The 21,074-nt window shown below is 45.1% G+C and overlaps 1 protein-coding gene across 2 annotated transcripts; it reads left to right on the top strand.

Annotated features, from left to right (window-relative positions):
• The first annotated feature begins 1,201 nt into the window (after positions 1–1,201).
• Positions 1,202–10,900, top strand: LOC109865739 (repetin). 2 transcript variants are annotated; one of them, XM_031799211.1, is made up of 5 exons: positions 1,202–1,406; positions 1,916–1,969; positions 2,042–3,446; positions 5,077–5,214; positions 6,381–10,900. In XM_031799211.1, the coding sequence occupies exons 1-5, from the start codon at positions 1,363–1,365 to the stop codon at positions 6,846–6,848; spliced, it is 2,109 nt and encodes a 702-aa protein (XP_031655071.1). In that variant the 5' UTR covers positions 1,202–1,362; the 3' UTR covers positions 6,849–10,900. The 2 variants fall into 2 exon arrangements, with proteins under 2 accessions (XP_031655071.1, XP_020309743.2); XM_020454154.2 differs by having other exon boundaries at positions 1,916–3,446.
• The last annotated feature ends 10,174 nt before the right edge of the window (positions 10,901–21,074 follow it).

Here is a 21,074-nt window from a genome sequence, read left to right as displayed (position 1 = left end):
AACTAAAAAGCAGCATTCCCTATGTGAGGATGGCCTTCACTTCACCTAAGCAGTTACATCCTGCCTTGTTGGCCCTGTCTGGGGGTATCATCGGACTGGGCCACATTATCTAAGCACTGAGTTCTGTCTAAGCACTTTGTGACATTTACTGATGGAAAAAAGGCTTTCAAAAGTAAATTAATTTGATTGATTGACCTTAAGTCAGAGATACAACATACATCCAACCCGCTAGCAACCACCATCTCACATACATCCAGCCCGCTAGCAACCACAAGGAAAAGAGACAGAAGTATGCAGAAGCTGTAGTGAAAGTGAAAAGAATAAACATGGAAGAGACAGAAACATGTGAAAGTGTCCTGTCAGATGGTGACAAAGTCCCCCTCTGAACCGGGATGAATGAAGAGAGCAAAGGGGGTAAACAAAATATTCCTCCCAGGTATTTTCATTTTAGTTATCACAATCATCTAAGGAAGCGTCTGTGTAAGAGGAAACGGCTTTTGAAGAGGAGGAATAAGGCTCCCCAGCACAAAATGAGTGACTGCTTGCAGAAGCATCAGGGAAAGTGACCCCTCAGGTCGCTGCAACAGATTTCCCCTTTGAAGAGGAGCCCAAGATCCAGAAGGAGTAGCAATGATAGATTGGGAGAAACTAAATGCTGACACAGAAGAAGTGGTTCTTCAGGAAGCTAGATTTGTCATGACACTAGCGAAAGGATTTGTTATAGTTTATCCTCATCCTTAAATGCTTCATGTTGAAGCTATTTTCAGTGTAATGTTTTGCATTGTGTGTGGTATGGGTAGGGCCAGGAGTTTTTCTTGACTATGATATCTGCTCAGCAAATTCATTTTCTCGCCCGTTATAAACCAAATCTTAAGGCCGTGGAGTTTACTTGGTCTGGTCATGTGGTCAGGAAAAACTCCTGGCCCTGGGCATAGTACATGTGTATCAATGCAATGACATGTTTGTAAGTTCTCATGCCTGATAGCTAAAAGCAAGAAAACTGCCCAGGTTCAGTCTATAGATCGTCTTTCACGTTGTATATATTTAAATTAATAAAATATTCTGTCTAATATTGTATGTCAAAAGTAATTTAACATTTATTTTCAGGCATAACTTTCATTGGTTTGGTCATAGAAAATGCCATGCTCTTCGCACTCCGTCCTATTGGTGGCAGTATTGGAATGTCGATCCTATGAAGCTGAATACAGAACTATTAGACGAAGTAGACAAGAAAAGAGTTTATGTTGTTTGACCAGTTTATTACGAACATAACACGATCTATACATTTTATATTGAAGTCGAAGCACTCCTATTTTTAAGAGAGACTGGTAATGCAAATTGTTTGACCCGACAAGATCCAGAATGAGACGGCGAACACAAGCCTGCGCGAAGGTAACAGACTCGAGGTAGGCAATCATTAGCTATAGTCAATGTTTGCCACCACTTATTATGGAAAATGTGTAATGTGACTATTTCAATGTGGCAATTTCATGTATTTGTCGATATTCTATCTGGCATGCTTGCATTTACCATCGTTAGCTAGCAAGGTATATGCCAGCCTGCTCTGAAAATTACATTACAAACTAGCTAGGTAGTAAACTATGGCTAACGTTAGCTGGCTAACGCTAGCACATTTCAGCTGACATTCAGAACAATAACGTACAAGCAAGCTAAGTTAGCATTAAAGAAGACATGCAACTACTTATATATTGGAACTCAACTTGTTTGTTTAAAAGCCTTTTAAATCGTTTGAGGACTTATGTCTTGCCTTGAGCGTGCATATATGGGCAAATAACAGCCAATATAGCATCATCAAGAACCAACATGTTTATATTCATCACATACTTAACATTAGTGTTATATAGTTGTCACCCAGACACACAGTACAGTTCACCGCCCCCTTTATTCTCTGCAGTGAACCTGGAGTATCAGCCCAGCTCAGGCACCTTGGCAGAATGGATCCAGAGAGGCGCAGTCACCAGAGGGAGTATGGAGAACCAGAGAGGCGCAGTCACCAGAGGGAGTATGAAGATCCAGAGAGGCGCAGTCACCAGAGGGAGTATGGAGAACCAGAGAGGCGCAGTCACCAGAGGGAGTATGAAGATCCAGAGAGGCGCAGGCACCAGAGGGAGTATGGAGATCCAGAGCGGCGCAGTCACCAGAGGGAGTATGGAGAACCAGAGAGGCGCAGTCACCAGAGGGAGTATGGAGAACCAGAGAGGCGCAGTCACCAGAGGGAGTATGGAGAACCAGAGAGGCGCATTCCCCAGAGGGAGTATGTAGAACCAGAGAGGCGCATTCCCCAGAGGGAGTATGTAGAACCAGAGAGGCGCATTCCCCAGAGGGAGTATGGAGAACCAGAGAGGCGCATTCCCCAGAGGGAGTATGGAGAACCAGAGAGGCGCATTCCCCAGAGGGAGTATGGAGAACCAGAGAGGCGCATTCCCCAGAGGGAGTATGGAGAACCAGAGAGGCGCATTCCCCAGAGGGAGTATGGAGAACCAGAGAGGCGCATTCCCCAGAGGGAGTATGGAGAACCAGAGAGGCGCATTCCCCAGAGGGAGTATGGAGAACCAGAGAGGCGCATTCCCCAGAGGGAGTATGGAGAACCAGAGAGGCGCATTCCCCAGAGGGAGTATGGAGAACCAGAGAGGCGCATTCCCCAGAGGGAGTATGGAGAACCAGAGAGGCGCATTCCCCAGAGGGAGTATGGAGAACCAGAGAGGCGCATTCCCCAGAGGGAGTATGAAGAACCAGAGAGGCGCATTCCCCAGAGGGAGTATGGAGAACCAGAGAGGCGCAGTCACCAGAGGGAGTATGGAGAACCAGAGAGGCGCAGTCACCAGAGGGAGTATGGAGAACCAGAGAGGCGCAGTCACCAGAGGGAGTATGGAGAACCAGAGAGGCGCAGTCGGCGGAGGGAGTATGGAGAACCAGAGAGGTGCAGTCGGCGGAGGGAGTACGGAGAACTGAGCTCAGGACAATGGAAGGATAGCCTTAAGAGAGACAACGGCCAGGCTATGGCCAGAGAGCTCTACAGTGAATACTCCAGCATGAGGAGGACTAGAGAAGGTTGGGGGGACTATGGCGCTTCCTCTGATATGAGCTACATAATGGACCCATCGTCCAGAGACTGGAGCGAAGGCTCATTGAGGGGTAGTGGTGCTCCCTTCTCCCCAGACACAGATGGGGATGTTGATGGAGATCCTGTGGAGCTCAGTGTGGAGGACCTGGAGCTCATAGAGGAGAAGAGAGCTGTTCTCGCTTTGCAAAAGGTTAAACGCGGAGCTAAGGACATGCCTAAAACACAGACTGCATACACAACAGCGAAGGGCATGTCTAAACCGAGGAAGGCGAACAATAGAACATTCAACAGTAATGTCGCGGACCAGTCGTCACGCGTATGCCTACCTCTTAAACGGAGGGTGCTGGACATTCTGAGTAAGGTATGTACCAATTCTGAATTGCTAATTGGTCTTTAATTCCCATAAACGTATTAGATTTGAATTGGCCACACTCCACAGGAAGCAGAATTACATTTGAATTAAAGGGATAGTTCATGCAAAAATCTAGATTTTGTCACATTCGCCTTTTAATTTATTCCATACATAATTATGTTCATGTTGACATCATGCATTTTTACCAAAACTATATTTGACATGTTGTAGCCCTACCAGGTCGCCATCATATATACAGTTAATAACGTGTAAGTACATTTATTTAACTTTCCGTCTTGGGACGTGACATTGGAGAAGCGTTCAAGTCAAGTCACGCTGAAATGACTATTAATCAAAGATGGATTTCAAGGTTTGCTCAAATGTTTTCTCGCACACCATTTCTGCTTCCTGTCTGTTGCAGCATGGCGCCCGTATTGCGAGGCTGATTAGTTAGGCCAAACAGGTGGGAGAAACAGGTGTGCGCGTAAAGCAAAAACAGAAATTGGAATCCAGGTTTGCTTTGGAGGGGAGGGGGGTAGCATCCATCCATCAATTGAATTGAATTATTTCCTGGGCACTGCTCGGCGATGTAACCGTCTACCAACCACGGAAATTCCCTGGTTGGTAGGTTCGGGAAATCAGACGCAAGGTGGGTAAGTGCTATTTCTTTATTTTTTTTCACCTTTATTCAACCAGGTTGGCCAGTTGAGAACAAGTTCTCATTTACAGCTGCGACCTGGCCAAGATAAAGCAAAGCAGAGCGACAAAAATGCCATACTGCTAGACCCCTGGGCTAAAAAAGAATTGACAACTCATCCCCCTAAAACAAGTTACAATTACAGTGGTCTGGAGATATATGCAAAGTTAGTTATGTAGGTTCTCTAATTATGAATCATTCACTTTACATGTTATTACATGTAATGATAGAAAAACATACATTTCTCAGAATGCATTTGAACAAACACTCCAGAATGGAAGGAACATTACATGACAAAAATACAAACAAAATACTGTTTGACATCATTGAGTTATAATCAAACTAGCATTTTAAAATGGTATCTATTCTTTAGTAAGAGGTGTCAGGTGATTTTGGCAAAGTATCATATGTCCATATCTAAGTTTAATTTATTTAAAATTCTACTTTATTAAAGAAATCTGCTTCCTGTGGGGTGTAAACAACTCAAATTCAAATTTCAATTAATGGGTTGAATTTAATTAAATTCTGAATTGATCTCAACACTTATGAATAAATCTTCCCTGAGAGATCCAAAAGAAGTTGATGATGGATAGTAAAGAATGCCAAAAAAGCCTTTGTCCCAAAAAATCAAGGCATTGGCGTGTAAGCGTAAAACATGTTAAGCTTTTTATTGTTTGTGGCTTATGCATAGCAAAAATAAACAAATCCACCAATGCGTTGCGGCTACAACAGCCTTCGTCAGGGTGACCATCAGATCTTTCCTGATTCTGATGTTTCTGCTACATGGACTTAGCAGCAGACCCCCTTTACGCCAAACACAGATCTAAGATCAGCTACCCAAAACCATTAAGAGTCTAAGAGGTAAATAGAAACTGACCTGAGATCACTATTCAGAGACAACTGCATTACACATACTAAAATATTGTCTCCATTTTCCTCCAGGATACCCCTGCCAAGCTGAAGAAACAAAACAAGATGCAAGCATTGGATCTGATGATTAGAGCTCCCCTAGAAAATGAAGAGGCCCGTCCTCTGAGACTGAGGGTTTTAATGAACCAGCGACGCTATCCCGACAATGAGGTATGTAGCCATAACAAAACATACAGGTCGGCAAAAGTATCATAAGAAGGAAGTCAAGAAAACCATGGCCCCCGATTTATACTATCGATTTCTCCCATTGACACCCATTCCAAATTGGCAGGATATGAAGTGCCTACTTAATTGTACGCTTCATAATATTTTGTTGTGTTCTTATAGGCCTATAGTTATTTTCTAAAATGTCACAGCTACATTAGTGTTATCCCTGTCAGCCACCTGATGCATCAATTGCTCCCTAGCTTGCGAACAGTCATTGAGAGAACCTGTAGCACAACTAGCCAGCTAAACGCCAATCATTGCCGAATGAGTCATGCAACCAAATGCAATCATTGTGACGTTCAGATGAACACAGCCAAGCCCATGATAACACAAAGGTAGTGTGAAATGGGCGCACACACACACACACAAGTGATACGTAAGTGAAGGATTCGTTTGATGCAAATCGAACACATTTTGATTGTTTTAGTGCTGAGCGATTAGTGCTTTTTCAGTTTCTATTATCATTTTTAACATGAAATGCATTGTGGGTTGAATGCTCTAATAGAGTACAACAATTAATATAAGCCCCATGATGGTAGTGACTGCCAATTACTGCTTATCACTTATTAACCTTTAATTTATTCACGTTACTTTAATTGAATAAAATATTTAATTTGTGTATATTACATTTGTTTTATTTGATGACCTTATTTCATTCCAAGTCATCTCATCTCTATAGAGCTTCTGCCTATTCTGCCTTCCTAGTCCCTCAAAGTAAATAAGGCATATTTTTATGACTGCTGAATACCAACTAGATTATGTATTTTCAGGGAGAGATACCTCACAAAGCAACAGTTGCTCTCTATATCACCTCACAATTGTGCATTCTTCTCTCTTCAATAGATGGCGTAAAAGAAACAGACCAGACAAGTAGATGGATTATGGTCATTGTAGTTATGCGCTAAAGCATGCTGAATATTGGCCTGTTGGAAACTACAATTCCCTACAAAAAAAACTGAACGAAGTGGTATTCAAATAATTGAACATACGTCGGTCAATTAGTTTAAAAAAAGAAAAATACCCAAAATTTTGGTTAATCGCCCAGCACTAGTTTGTTGATAGCTGAAGTGGTTAGATATTCATTGATATTTCATCATGTTTCCTGTTAGGTGGTCCCGAATGATAAACGGCAAATTCAGAGGCCAGTTCATTCACTCAGGACACAGGAGAAAGACATAGCAGCCACAGGCTTCCAGCGCTTCCTCAATGTCCTCAATGAAGGGGTGGACCTCAACAAGCTCTCAAAGATCGTCAACAACAAAAATGGGTTACTCATTGTGGGCGAGGAGCTACCACAAGTTTGGCCGACTCTGCCCGAGGGTCATGTTGACTCCAGCAGTAGATCCAAGTCTTCTCTAGTTGTGGAGAAGACGAAGGTGAGGCTTGAGGATGAGCAGAGGCACGAGCAGATGCAGACCCTGCTGGAGATCGTTGGGCTGGACTTGGGGGTTGAGGAGTTGGGTCAGCTGACAGACCGGACCAATGACAGGCTGTATGGGAAGATGGGAGACTTGAAAAGGAAGGAGTTCGAGAATGAGAAGGGGAAAAGAGAAAAAGGAAAGCGAGCCTTCATTTAAACATCTTAGTACTTCCTCATTACCATCAGACAGCGCCAGCCCCCTTCTAAACCAGCACTCAAACATGACCGTTGAATACAGCAGCTCTAGTAACAGGGTATGGGACATAGAGAGACACAGGGAGAGATCTGAGGGACTACCAGCGACACTCTGGCGCCAGAGACAAGGACAGAGGGAGGGAGAAGGATATAGTCAGAGAAATGGACAGATCTGAAAGAGATGGAGAGAGAGATGGTCACAGACACTCTAGTACCAGAGATTGGGACGGAGAGTGAGACGAGGACAGAGTCAGAAAAGGGGACACTCCTGCGAGAGAGAGATACGGGCAAAGATGCTCTCGTACCAGAGAGAAGGACCGAGTCAGAGAAAGGGACAGATCTGAGAGAGACTGAAAGGGAGACGGACACAGACACTCCAGTACCAGAGAGAGACAAGGACATACCGGTAGTCAGAGAAACGAACAGATCAGAAAGGAACAGAGATAAAGACAGGGACAAAGACCCAGAGAAAGACTGGGACAGAGGCCAAGAGGGAGACCGGGACAGAGACCCAGAGAAAGACTGTGACGGAGGCCGAGAGAGAGACCGGGGCAGATCTGAGAAAGACAGAAACCGAGAGATAGACAGGAGGCTGCAAAGGACCAGAGACAAACGTTCTGGGACCAGAAACTGGGACCAGAAACTGGGACACCGACAGCAACTGCCACACTATTACTAGAGACTGGGACATAGAGAGATCTGAAAGGGTTAGGCATGGGGATGAGTCTATAGACCGCTCCATTGAACTCTACTCATACTCCATGGACCCTATATACCCTGTTTCTCATCCTCCTCATGCATCTATGATGGCCTACTCCCCCACCCAGTACTCTCTGTAGATGGCATACCACAGCAGCCCCTACACCATTGCCTTCCCTCCAGGGAGGGGTTATCCCCCTGGTACCATGCCCCCTGATATCATGCTTCCTGGTATTATGTCCCCTGGTACCATGCTTCCTGGAATCATGCCTGCTGGTGCCATGCTGCCTGGTAACAAGCCCCTCCTACCTAACCCCCCCTCCAGCTCTCATCTACCCAGCCTGCTACTAGCTACCTCCAGCTCTCATCTACCCAGCCTGCTACTAGCAACCTCCAGCTCTCATCTACCCAGCCTGCTAGCAACCTCCAGCTCACATCTACCCAGCCTGCTAGCAACCTCCAACTCACATCTACCCAGCCTGCTAGCAACCTCCAGCTCACATCTACCCAGCCTGCTAGCAACCTCCAGCGCACATCTACCCAGCCTTCTAGCATACTCCAGCTCTCATCTACCCAGCCTGCTACTAGCAACCAGCTTGCTACTAGCAACCTCCAGCTCTCATCTACCCAGCCTGCTAGCAACCTCCAGCTCACATCTACCCAGCCTGCTAGCAACCTCCAGCTCACATCTACCCAGCCTGCTAGCAACCTCCAGCTCACATCTACCCAGCCTGCTACTAGCAACCTCCAGCTCACATCTTCCCAGCCTGCCAGCACTCCAGCGGTCTTAAGTCAGAGATGCACATACATCCAACCTGCTCGCAACCACCATCTCACATACACCCAGCCCACTAGCAACCACAAGGAAAAGAGACAGAAGCATGCAGAAGCCATAGTGAAAGTGTCCTGTCAGATGGTGACAAAGAAGTCCCCCGCGGTATTGATCACTCGGATAGCGACAAAGGAGTCCCCCTCTGAAACAGGGCCTAAGAAAGAACTAGAAGGCGAGGAACCACATGCTGACGCTGCAGAGAAAGTGCCTCAGGTGACTGCAATGGACTCTGCGGTCCCCTCTGAATAAAATCTGATAAAAGTGTTGTATCCAGGTGTCTTCATGAGGATTCTAACCGGATGTCTAAAGAGGCATCAGTACAAGATGAAGGGGAAGCGTCTTGCAAAGAGGAGGAAAAAGGCTTGCCAGTACAAAGGGAAGACACCACTTGTACACACTAAGGAGAGCCTCCTCTAGAGGCTGCACAGGACTCTGGGGACCCCTCTGAGCCAAAGCCCAAGAAAAATAACAAATAAACAGTAGAGGTAAAAGGAGAGAGATTCATAACGGTACACAGAACCTATTTGACAAGGGGGAAACTGTCAAAGGCGAAAGCGGATGCTAAAGGCACTGAGGCCAATTCTGAACCAGCACCCAAGATGGAAGGGGATGGAGGAATGACAAGAAGGGAAGGAAATGCTTGCAGACACAATAGAGAAAGTAGTTCCTCAGTTGATTACAAATGACTCTTGGCTTCCCTCTGAACCAGGGCCCAACAAAAAAAACAGAAAGAGGAGAAACTGTTTGCAGATCATATGGAGAAAGTGTCTGCAAAGAGCCCTCAGGCCCTCTTGGAACCAAAGGCCGAGAAGGAGAGGACGACGCAATTAAAGATGGCGAGAAACTGCTCGCAGACCTTGTGGAGAATGCGGCTATAATGGGCCCTGGCTTTCTCTCTGAACCAGAGGCTGAGAAAGAGACGAGGGGAGAAACAACAAGTTCTCCCTTGGTTATCTGAAATACCCATGTTTTCACTAAGATGAGGTTATGTTGACCTTTTATCTACCTATGACTTGGCGTTCACCATTCAACCACATTTTGTCCTTGTTATGGCAAAGCCTTTTAATGACATTGAATTTCTTAAATGTTCCTCAACATGAAGTGTTCAAGCTGAAGATAGGCGTGCCTAACATAGCGTCAAAGGATGGCTAGCTGTTGTAAGTAAAAGCACCAGAAATACTTTGGTTTCAAGGGAACATGATTGTATTATATCATAGCAAGTCGTTCATCTCAACTCTTTTCTGCAGATCTTCACTGGGTGTCATGAGCTCATCTCCCACTAGAATAGAACCTGCTGCTGACCCATCCAAACCCTATGGACATCAGTTGGCTTACATTGTTACCTATCAACCATTTTATAGATTTGTAATGACACTAACAAAGGATTTGTTAAAGTTGCTCCTGGTCCTTAAGTGCTTCACATTGAAGTTATTTTCAGTGTCATTTATTGGTATTGTGTGTATGTGGTAGGACCTAGGCCGCTCATATATGCTAAGTATCGTCTACTGACGATAGTATCTTCTGGCCGGGGGAGTTTTATAAAGACCCCAGACACTTGCACTAAATGTTAACATGCATCATTTCACACATCGTTTGCGGTACGATTTTGGAAACATAAACGCCTGTTTATTGGGTTAGGGTTCCCACACGGCCATATTTCCATGTTCCAGTGCTGGTTTACGGAAAACGTACAGAGACAGTTGACTACCTGTGCTAATTAGCGATCTGCGTCTCCAAAAACCTGTATAGAAACGGAAGATGGACACCACAAACTCATCAACGAAAAATACTGTCGGCTGCAACTGTTAAAACCAGTTTTATAAACTGGGTGGTTTGAGGCCTGATTTCTGATTGGCTGAAAGCCATGGTATATCAGACCGTATACCACAGGTATGACTAAACATTTAGTTTTACGGCTCTAATTACGTTGGTAACCAGTTTATAATAGCAATAAGGCTCCTCTGGGGTTTGGGATTATGACCAATACCACTGCCAAGGGCTGTGTCCAGGCACTCTGCTACCCTCCTCAGGCACTCTGTGTTGCATCGTACATAAGAAAATACCTTAGCTGTGGTATATTGACCATATACCACTCTTCCTCTGGCCTTATTGCTTTTATAACACTGGAGTAAATGTATATTTTGCATATGAAAGTAGATGGCTTTATGTTTCTAGAACGTTACCTCAATTTAGATGGAGTATTTGGCTGCCAGAGACAATTCGCCTGTTTATAAACCAAATAAGGGTGTGGAGTTTACTTGGTCTGGTCAGGAAAAACTCCTGGCCCTGGACATTAGTACATGTGTATCAATGCGATGAGAAGACTAGCGGCGGAATTATGTTTGTAAGTTGTCATGCCATGCCTGTCATAGCTAAAAGAACTGCTAATGTTTCATTCCTCAGTTTGGTCAGCCCACCGATTTCTATGGATCATCTTTCACTTTGTAAATATGTAATTGAATAAAATATTCTGTCTATTGTAAGTGTGTAGTGTGTCATATTTCAACGCATTGAGCTTCACAGTCCTTTTCAGGGACACCTTCCATTGGTTTTGTATTAGAAAATCCCATGCACTTTCGCATTCTGCCCTATTGGTGGCAGTATTGGAATTTTTGGTCCTATGAAGCTGAAATAATTTAACCCGAATTAGGGGCCTGGATCATTTGACCGTATTGTTTGATCAGTTACGGTTCTAACAATTGAACAATGTTCAATAGTATTTCCAAGTCAAAGCACTTCGATTTTTTTTCAGACTCTGGTTGTGTACGTGCAAGTTATCGGTACCTCTGAAGATCCAGAACGAGACGGCGAACACAAAGGCCTGCGAAGGTAGCATTAGCGCGTTAGAAGGGGGCAGACGGGAGGTAAACAATTATTACAATCATTGAGTGCACCTTTTAAGTGGCAACGTGACTTTAGATTTTGATATTTTATATATTTTGTCGATATTCTCCTACCTGGCATGCTTACATTTGACAATATTTAGCTAGCAAGCTATATGCGGGCCTGCTCTGAAAATTAGATGACTACCTAGCACATTTCAGCTGACATTCAAAACAATATTTTACAAGCAGGTTGGCATTATATAAGTCAAATTTAACTACCTATATATTGGAACTTGTTTGTTAGAAGCCTGTTAATTACTTTGAGTCCTTATGTCTTGCCTTGAACAGGCATATCTGGGCAAAGAACATCCAATGTAGCATAATCAACGACAAAACATATATTCATCACATGCTTAACGTTAGTGATATAGTTGTCACCCAGACAAACAGTACAGTTCACCACCCCTTTATTCTCTGGAGTATCAGCCCAGCTCAGGCACCTTGGCAGAATGTACCCAATGGATCCAGAGAGGCGCAGTCACCAGAGGGAGTATGAAGAACCAGAGACATGCAGTCAGCGGGAGGAGTATGAAGAACCAGAGACATGCAGTCAGCGGGAGGAGTATGAAGAACCAGAGACATGCAGTCACCAGAGGGAGTACGAAGAACCAGAGACATGCAGTCAGCGGAAGGAGTATGGAGAACCAGAGACATGCAGTCACCAGAGGGAGTATGGAGAACCAGAGACATGCAGTCAGCGGAGAGAGTATGGAGAACCAGAGACATGCAGTCAGCAGAGAGAGTATGGAGAACCAGAGAGATGCAGTCAGCGGAGGGAGTACAGAGAACCGAGTTCAGGGCAATGGGACTATGGCCTTGAGACGAGAGGCAACGGCCAGGCTATGGCCAGAGATCTCTACAGTGAATACTCCAGCATGAGGAGGACTAGAGAAGATTGGGAGGACTATGGTGCTTCCTCTGATATGAGCTACACAATGGACCCATTGTCCAGAGACTGGAGCGAAGGCTCATTGAGGGGTAGTGCTGCTCCCTTCTCCCCAGACACAGATGGGGAGGTTGATGGAGATCCTGTGGAGCTCAGTGTGGAGGACCTGGAGCTCCTTCGGAACAGGATGGAGCTGGAGATCATCGAGGAACAGAATGCCCTTAAAAAAGCTGTTCTTGCCATGGAATTGGTTGGGCCTGAATCAAAGGCCATCTGTAAACAGAAGACGAAGGACAAGGACCTTGAAGTGTTAACAACAAATGATTCCAATAAAGATGTTACTCTTAAAGAGAGGGTGAATTGCATTTTGAGAAAGCGGGCATGGACCAATGAATGTCGCTCAAAGGTATGTGCTTGTTACTACATCTGTATTGATGAATCGATTGATTTCCTGATGTTTGATGCACTGTTCTGTTCCATTACATAGACTAAGGAGAGGCAGTTGAATAACCCCCAAGTGAAGATCTAGAATCAGTTACCCATAAACCTGTCCCCATTAACCATTTAGAGGTAAAAAAATATATTAAACTGACCTTAGATCAGTATTCAGGGACAACGTAGGCTTGATCAGCATCATACATCTTCAAAGTCTTTCTTAGTTCTTTGTGTGTCCTTTTCAGGAAATGTGTCTTACATCGCAAACTCAACAGCACAACTTCACCACATACACATAAATACAATAGGGATGTCGTCCCTTTCAAGACGATTTGACATGTATCTAGATGCATGTGCTCTGATACGGGAACGATACGTTTTAGTTTGAAAGGATTCGGGTTTGATTAGAGAATTAATAGATTTGGTTTTGATACACTCACATTTGTAGCATAAACACATCCATTTTCCATTCTGAATTGAAACGTGCTGCTGATTTAGCTCATAAGCTGGGCCTCTCAGAGCTGGAGCTGTGTGTGAGTAAACTATATACAGTGCCTTCGGAAAGTATTCATACCCCTCGACTTTTTCCACATTTTTTTTTACATTAGTCTGATTTCTAAAAATGATTAAATCAAATTTCTCCTCACACAATCTACACATCTACACACAATACCCCATAAGGACAAAGCAGAAACGGGTTTAGGCATTTTTGCTAATTCATCATGAGGGGAAAAGGAAACCGCACACTGCTCTTGATAGTATCACCGATCATTAAAAAAAACTGAAATTACATTTACATAAGTATTCAAACCCTTTACTCAGTACTTTGTTGTAGCACCTTTGACTGCGACTACAGCCTCAAGTTTTCTTGGGTATGACTCTACAAGCTTGGCACACCTGTATTTGGGGAGTTTCTCCCATTCTTCTCTGCAGATCCTCTCAAGATCTGTCAGGTTGGATGGGGAGCGTTGCTGCACAGCTATTTTCAGGTCTCTCCAGAGATGTTCAAGTCTGGGCGCTGACTGGGCCACACAAGGACATTCAAAGACTCTTGCGTTGTCTTGGCTGTGTGCTTAGGGTTGTTGTTCTGTTGGAAGGTGAACCTTGGTCCCAGTCTGAGGTCCTGAGCGCTCTGGAGCAGGTTTTCATCAAGGCTCTCTCTGTACTTTGCGTCAGTCATCTTTCCCTCGATCCTGACCAGTCTCCCAGTCCCTGCTGCTGAAAAACATCTCCACAGCATGATGCTGCCACCGCCATGCTTCACCATAGGGATGGTGCCAGGTTTCCTCCAGGCGTGACTCTTTGCATTCAGGCCAAAGAGTTCAATCTTGGTTTCATCAAACCAGAGAATCTTGTTTCTTTAGGTGCTGTTTGGCAAGCTCCAAGCGGGCTGTCATGTACCTTTTACTGAGGAGTGGCTTCCGTCTGGCCACTCTGCCATTTAAAGCCTGATTTAGTGGAAGTTTCTCCCATCTCCACAGAGACTCTAGAGCTCTGTCAGAGTGAACATCGTGGTCACCTCCCTGACCAAGGCCCTTCTCCCACGATTGCTCAGTCTGGCCTCGCGGCCAACTCTAGGAAAAGTCTTGGTGGTCCAAACTTCTTCTATTTAAGAATGATGGACGGCACTGTATTCCTGGGGACCTTCAGTGCTGCAAAAATGTTTTGTTACCCTTCCCCAGATCTGTCTCGTAGCTCTACAGACAATTCCTTCAACATCATGGCTTGGTTTTTGCTGTGACATGCACTGTCAACTGTGGGACCTTTTATAGACAGTTGTGTGTAGAGGTCGACCGATTAATCGGAATGGCCGATTAATTAGGGCTGATTTCAAGTTTTCATAACAATCGGAAATCTGTGTTTTTGGACGCCAATTTCCATTTTTTGTTGTACATTTTTTGTTAGTTATACCTTCATTTAACTAGGCAAGTCAGTAAAGAACACATTCTTATTTTCAATGATGGCCTAGGAACAGTGGGCAGAACGACAGATTTTCACCTTGTCAGCTCAGGGGATCCAATCTTGCAACCGTACAGTTAACTAGTCCAACGCTCTAACCATTGAACTCCACAAGTAGCCTGCCTGTTACGCGAATACAGTAGAAGCCAAGGTAAATTGCTAGCTAGCATTAAACTTATCTTTTAAAAAACAATCAATGTAATCACAAATCCATTTTAACCAGGTGAAATAATTTCTCTTGCGTTCATTGCACTTAGAGTCAGGGTATATGCAACAGTTTCACTGAAATAATAAACGTTTTGTTTTCGAAATGATAGTTTCCCGATTCGACCATATTAATGAACAAAGGCTCGTATTTCTGTGTGTTATTATGTTATAATTAAGTCTGATTTGATAGAGCAGTCTGACTGAGCGATGGTAGGCAGCAGCAGACCCGTAATCATTCATTCAAATAGCACTTTCGTGCGTTTTGCCAGCAGCTCTTCGCAAGCACAGCGCTGTTTATGACTTCAAGCCTATCAGCCTAATGGCTGGTGTAACCAATGTGAAATGGCTAGCTAGTTAGCTGGGTGTGCGCCAATACTGTTTCAAACGAACGTCACTCGCTTTTAGATTTGGCCACGGCTTTTGTGGAGTGATGGGTAACGCTGCTTCGAGTGTGGCTGTTGTTGATGTGTTCCTGGTTCGAGCCCAGGTAGGGGCGAGGAGAGGGACAGAAGCTATACTGTTACACTGGCAATACTATAGTGCCTATAAGAACATCCAATAGTCAAAGGTATATGAAATACAAATGGTATAGAGAGAAATTGTCCTATAAATACTATATTAACTACAACCTAAAACCTCTTACCTTGGAATATTGAAGTCTCATGTTAAAAGGAACCACCAACTTTCATATCTTCTCATGTTCTGAGCAAGGAACATAAACGTTAGCTTTTTTTACATGGCACACATTTTTACATGGCACATATTGCATATTGGCACATATTACTTTCTTCTCCAACACTTTGTTTTTGCATTATTTAAACCAAATTGAACATGTTTCATTATTTATTTGAGGCTAAATTGATTTTATTGATGTATTATATTAAGTTAAAATAAGTGTTCATTCAGTATTGTTGTAATTGTCATTATTACAAATAAGTAAATTGGCCGATTAATCGGTATCGGCTTTTTTGGTCCTCCAATAATCAGTATCGGCGTTGAAAAATCATAATCGGTTGACCTCTAGTTGTGTGCCTTTCCAAACCATGTCCAATCAATTGAATTTACCACAGGTGGACTCCAATCAAGTTGTAGAAACACCTCAAGGATGATCAATGGAAACAGGTTGCAACTGAGCTCAGTTTTGAGTCTCACAGCAAAGTGTCTGAATACTTATGTAAATAATGTATTTCAGATTTTTATGGGGTATTGTGTGTGGATTGCTGAGGATTATATATATATTTTTTGTCAATTTTGGAATAAGGCTGTAACGTAACAATATTTGGAGAAAGTCAAGGGGTCTGAATACTTCCCGAAGGCACTGTATGTCTATGGTGTGTGTACTATATAGGCACCTGATCTGGCCGTAAGGGAGACTAGGCATCTACCCACCCCCCTGGCAGATTTGGGGGGACAATGTTTTATGGTTCTGTAATCGGCATAACCCACTAACTAACTTTGTCATTTTTAGTTAGTGGGTTATCTCAAAATTGAATGGTTTCAAAATCAAATGTTTTTTCTTTCTGTTGGTCAGAATAGTTTGTTTAATTCTCTGATACTGGTGGTGCCGGTACATTCAATATTTTCCTCAATTTACTCCAGGAGGCTGCCAACCAGAAGGTCCCTCCCAAGCTTGTTCTCCATCCGCCCAAAGTGGTCAAAAGCTTTGTGGAACGGATGAACGAGTCCAACCTGCACAAAGACAGCAGATTGAAGGGCAGCCTTACCCTGGACGTCCATGAAGAGGAGCATCCTCTGAAACTCAAAGTGGAGGCTTTATTGGCGCAGCGACACAATCCCACGGCGAATAAGGAGGTATGTACTATGTACCATATTTGGGACCAATTGTGTTTTGGAAGCGGACCAGCATACACGTTTAAAATGTATATAGCTGTTGCAGTGGATGGTTATTTGTTGACATTTCCTCATGTTTGGTCCCTTATCCCATTGTTCAGGACAAAGCAGCCAAGGGCTTCCAGCACTTCCTCGATGTCCTCAACAAAGGGGTGGACATCGACAGGCTCTCAAAGATTGTCAACAATTTCAAGGATTTACCCTCTATGGGAGAGGAGCTGCCACAAGGTCAGCCGCCTCCACTTCATGGCCAGCCCGAGACCAACTCTAAGAGTGAGAGGAAGATGCCCTCTCGCAAAAGGCGCTCCCGATTTGATGAGTTCCCACAAGGTTCGTTCAATATACTCTGGGGTCAGCCCACACTACTCGGGGTTCAGCCCAATCCGTTTGGGGATCTGTTGCGTCAAGTGGCCCAAGCAGGTAACGTTCTGCCACAGCACCGCAGTCTCTTACAAAATGGAGGAGGAGAGATTGGGCAACATAGCCTTAGCTTAGGCTTCATCCAGGCTATGGATAGCCCAAAAAACAAAAAGCCCAAGTCTACACAGGTGGAGGAGACGAGGAAAGGGAGGCTTAAGTCCAAGTCTCCACCTGTTGAGCCGAAGGGGAAAGGAAGGCATAAGTCCAAGTCTCCACCTGTTGAGGAGAAGAGGAAAGGAAGGCATAAGTCCAAGTCTCCACCTGTTGAGCCGAAGGGGAAAGGAAGGCTTAAGTCCAAGTCTCCACCTGTTGAGGAGAAGAGGGAAGGAAGGCTTAAGTCCAAGTCTCCACCTGTTGAGCCGAAGGGGAAAGGAAGGCTTAAGTCCAAGTCTCCACCTGTTGAGGAGAAGAGGAAAGGAAAGCTTAAGTCCATTTCTCCACCTGTTGAGGAGAAGAGGGAAGGAAGGCTTAAGTCCAAGTCTCCACCTGTTGAGGAGAAGAGGAAAGGGAGGCTCAAGTCCATGTCTCCACAGGTGGAGGAGAAGAGGAAAATGAGGCCTGAGGATGAGCAGAAGTACGGACAGATCCAGAGCCTGCTGCAGACTGTTGGGCTGGATCTGGGGGTGGAGGAGTTGGGCCGACTGAACGACAGGATCCAGGAGAGGCTGTATGGGAAGAAGAGAGACCTGGGGAAGAAGGGGGGCAAGAAAGAAAGCGTGTGGGGGGTTGAGAAAGAGGAGAGCGAGAAGGAGAAAGAGGAGAGTGAGAAAGATAAACAGAAGGAGAAAGAGGAGAGTGAGAAAGATAAACAGAAGGAGAAAGAGGAGAGTGAGAAAGATAAACAGGAGGAGAAAGAGGAGAGTGAGGAAGATAAACAGGAGGAGAAAGAGGAGAGTGAGGAAGATAAACAGGAGGAGAAAGAGGAGAGTGAGGAAGATAAACAGGAGGAGAAAGAGGAGAGCGAGGAAGATAAACAGAAGGAGAAAGAGGAGAGCGAGGAAGATAAACAGGAGGAGAAAGAGGAGAGTGAGGAAGATAAACAGGAGGAGAAAGAGGAGAGCGAGGAAGATAAACAGAAGGAGAAAGAGGAGAGCGAGGAAAATAAACAGAAGGAGAAAGAGGAGAGTGAGGAAGATAAACAGGAGGAGAAAGAGGAGAGCGAGGAAGATAAACAGGAGGAGAAAGAGGAGAGCGAGGAAGATAAACAGGAGGAGAAAGAGGAAGATAAACAGGAGGAGAAAGAGGAGAGCGAGGAAGATAAACAGGAGGAGAAAGAGGAGAGTGAGGAAGATAAACAGGAGGAGAAAGAGGAGAGCGAGGAAGATAAACAGGAGGAGAAAGAGGAGAGTGAGGAAGATAAACAGGAGGAGAGCGAGGAAGATAAACAGGAGGAGAAAGAGGAGAGTGAGGAAGATAAACAGAAGGAGAAAGAGGAGAGTGAGGAAGATAAACAGGAGGAGAAAGAGGAAGATAAACAGGAGGAGAAAGAGGAGAGCGAGGAAGATAAACAGGAGGAGAAAGAGGAGAGTGAGGAAGATAAACAGGAGGAGAAAGAGGAGAGCGAGGAAGATAAACAGGAGGAGAAAGAGGAGAGTGAGGAAGATAAACAGGAGGAGAGCGAGGAAGATAAACAGGAGGAGAAAGAGGAGAGTGAGGAAGATAAACAGGAGGAGAAAGAGGAGAGCGAGGAAGATAAACAGGAGGAGAAAGAGGAGAGCGAGGAAGATAAACAGGAGGAGAAAGAGGAGAGCAAGAAAGGGAAAGATAAAGAGGAGAGCGCATGCTCAAGTAAATGTCACAGTATTACCTTGTTATCAGATAGCTCCAACTCCAGCCCTCCTTGCCATCGGTGGACCGCAAAATACAAACGCTCTAGCACCAGAGACCAGGACCGAGACAGAGACAGGGGCAGATCTGAGAGAGACAGAGACAGACGCTCTAGCACCAGAGACCAGGACAGAGACAGAGACAGGGGCAGATCTGAGAGAAACAGAGACAGACGCTCAAGCACCAGAGACCAGGACAGAGAGAGATACAGAGACAGGGACAGATCTGAGAGAGACAGAGACAGACGCTCAAGCACCAGAGACCAGGACAGAGAGAGAGACAGGGGCAAATCTGAGAGAGACAGAGACAGACGCTCCAGCACCAGAGACCAGGACAGAGAGAGAGACAGAGACAGGGGCAGATCTGAGAGAGACAGGGGCAGATCTGAGAGAGACAGAGACAGACGCTCAAGCACCAGAGACCAGGACAGAGAGAGATACAGAGACAGACGCTCAAGCACCAGAGACCAGGACAGAGAGAGATACAGAGACAGACGCTCAAGCACCAGAGACCAGGACAGAGAGAGATACAGAGACAGACGCTCAAGCACCAGAGACCAGGACAGAGAGCGAGACGGGGGCAGATCTGAGAGAGACAGACACTCTAGTACCAGAGAGCTGGATAGATATAGATGGTGGGAGACAGAAAGGAGAATACGCTCTAGTACTAGAGACGGGGACAGAGAGTGGGACAGGAGCAGATCTGAGAGAGACAGACTATCTAGTACCAGAGACAGACCATCTAGTACCAGAGACAGATCAGAGAAAGATGGTGATGGAGACAGATCTGAGAGAGACAAGGACAGAGAGAGATGGTGGGAGCGAGACAAAGAGTGGGATGGGGACAAGGAAAGCTTCCAGGGGCTTTACCCATACTCCAACGATCCTACACACCCTCGTGCATCTTTGATGGCAACCGACCCAGTGCAGTACTCTCAGTACATGGCATACCACGGCAGCCCCTACGCCAGCGCCTTCCCTCCAGGGTGTAGCTTTCCCCCTGGTACCGTGTTCCCTAGTACCATGCCCCCGAGTACCGTGCTCCCTGGTACAGTGCTCCTCCCTAACCCCCTTGGGTATCCACTGTACCCCAACTGCCCACCTTCTTACTATAGTGGCCCTTCAGAAAGATTTTTCCAGCCATACACACAGGCCACTGGAAACCCTCCGTTCACAAACATGGATGTACAAGTGCAGGACCCAAACGCATCCCTGAGCATCCCTGAACAGGAAATAGAGACTGTGTGGCCCAGACTTGTCCATCCCAGCATAAACCAAGACTCAAAGCCTGCCGGACTAAAACGTTTGAGTATAAAAGTGCAACTGAAGAGGGAACGCTATCGGATTAACTTGATTAATCGCAAAAATATACAAGAATTGAGGCAGCTTAAAGAAACTCCTCTGGTGGCTGCCAAGGAGCCCGGTATAAAGAAAGTGCCAGAAGGAGATGCAGTCATGGAAGGGGAGAAACTGCATTTTGTGGTCCCTCCGGTGGCTACAACGTATTCTGGGGCACCCTGTAGAACAGGATTCCCAAATAGAAAAGGGAGAAAGGGGAAAACACTGGAAGAAAAAGGAGGTTTATTCAACCAAGGTTTATCCATGAGAAACAGAGCCTATATGACAAGGTGGAAACTGCGTTTGGCGGAAGCGGTTGCAAAAGGCCTTGAGGTCCCCTCTGAACCAGAGCCCAAGACGGCGCCAGAAGCCAAGGACAAATCATTGACAGAATGGCAGAGGCTGTTTGCAGACTCTGTGGCGAATGTGGCTGCAACGGACCTATCTGCCCTCTCTGAACCCGAGGCTGAGAAAAAGCCAGACTGGGAGACCGAGCAGAAAAGGACAGACGAAGAGATGAAGGTGAAATTAAAGAAAAAGGTTTGTGACATTTAGAGTTCCGAGACCACATTTGCTCAAATGAATCAAAGTACTGTCTTTGCTATGAAGGTACTTCACTAATTTGTGATGTCCCCTATTGGTTATGAAGAATGCATGTCTGCATCTATTCTAAACGTTAATACATTTAATCCCCAGAGTGGCAGAAACACCAAAACCTTGATATGTGTCCCTCTTGATTTTCTACTAATTAAATAGTGAGGATTTGAGATATCAATATGACAAAGCCTTTTTAAAGACAATAATTCTGTTGTTTTTTTCCGCAGCTTGGCGAGTTCAACCTGAAGATGAA

This window comes from Oncorhynchus kisutch, linkage group LG20, assembly GCF_002021735.2.
Source record: "Oncorhynchus kisutch isolate 150728-3 linkage group LG20, Okis_V2, whole genome shotgun sequence".
Taxonomy (NCBI): Eukaryota; Metazoa; Chordata; class Actinopteri; order Salmoniformes; family Salmonidae; genus Oncorhynchus; species Oncorhynchus kisutch.
This window is presented reverse-complemented; position numbering and strand designations above follow the sequence as displayed.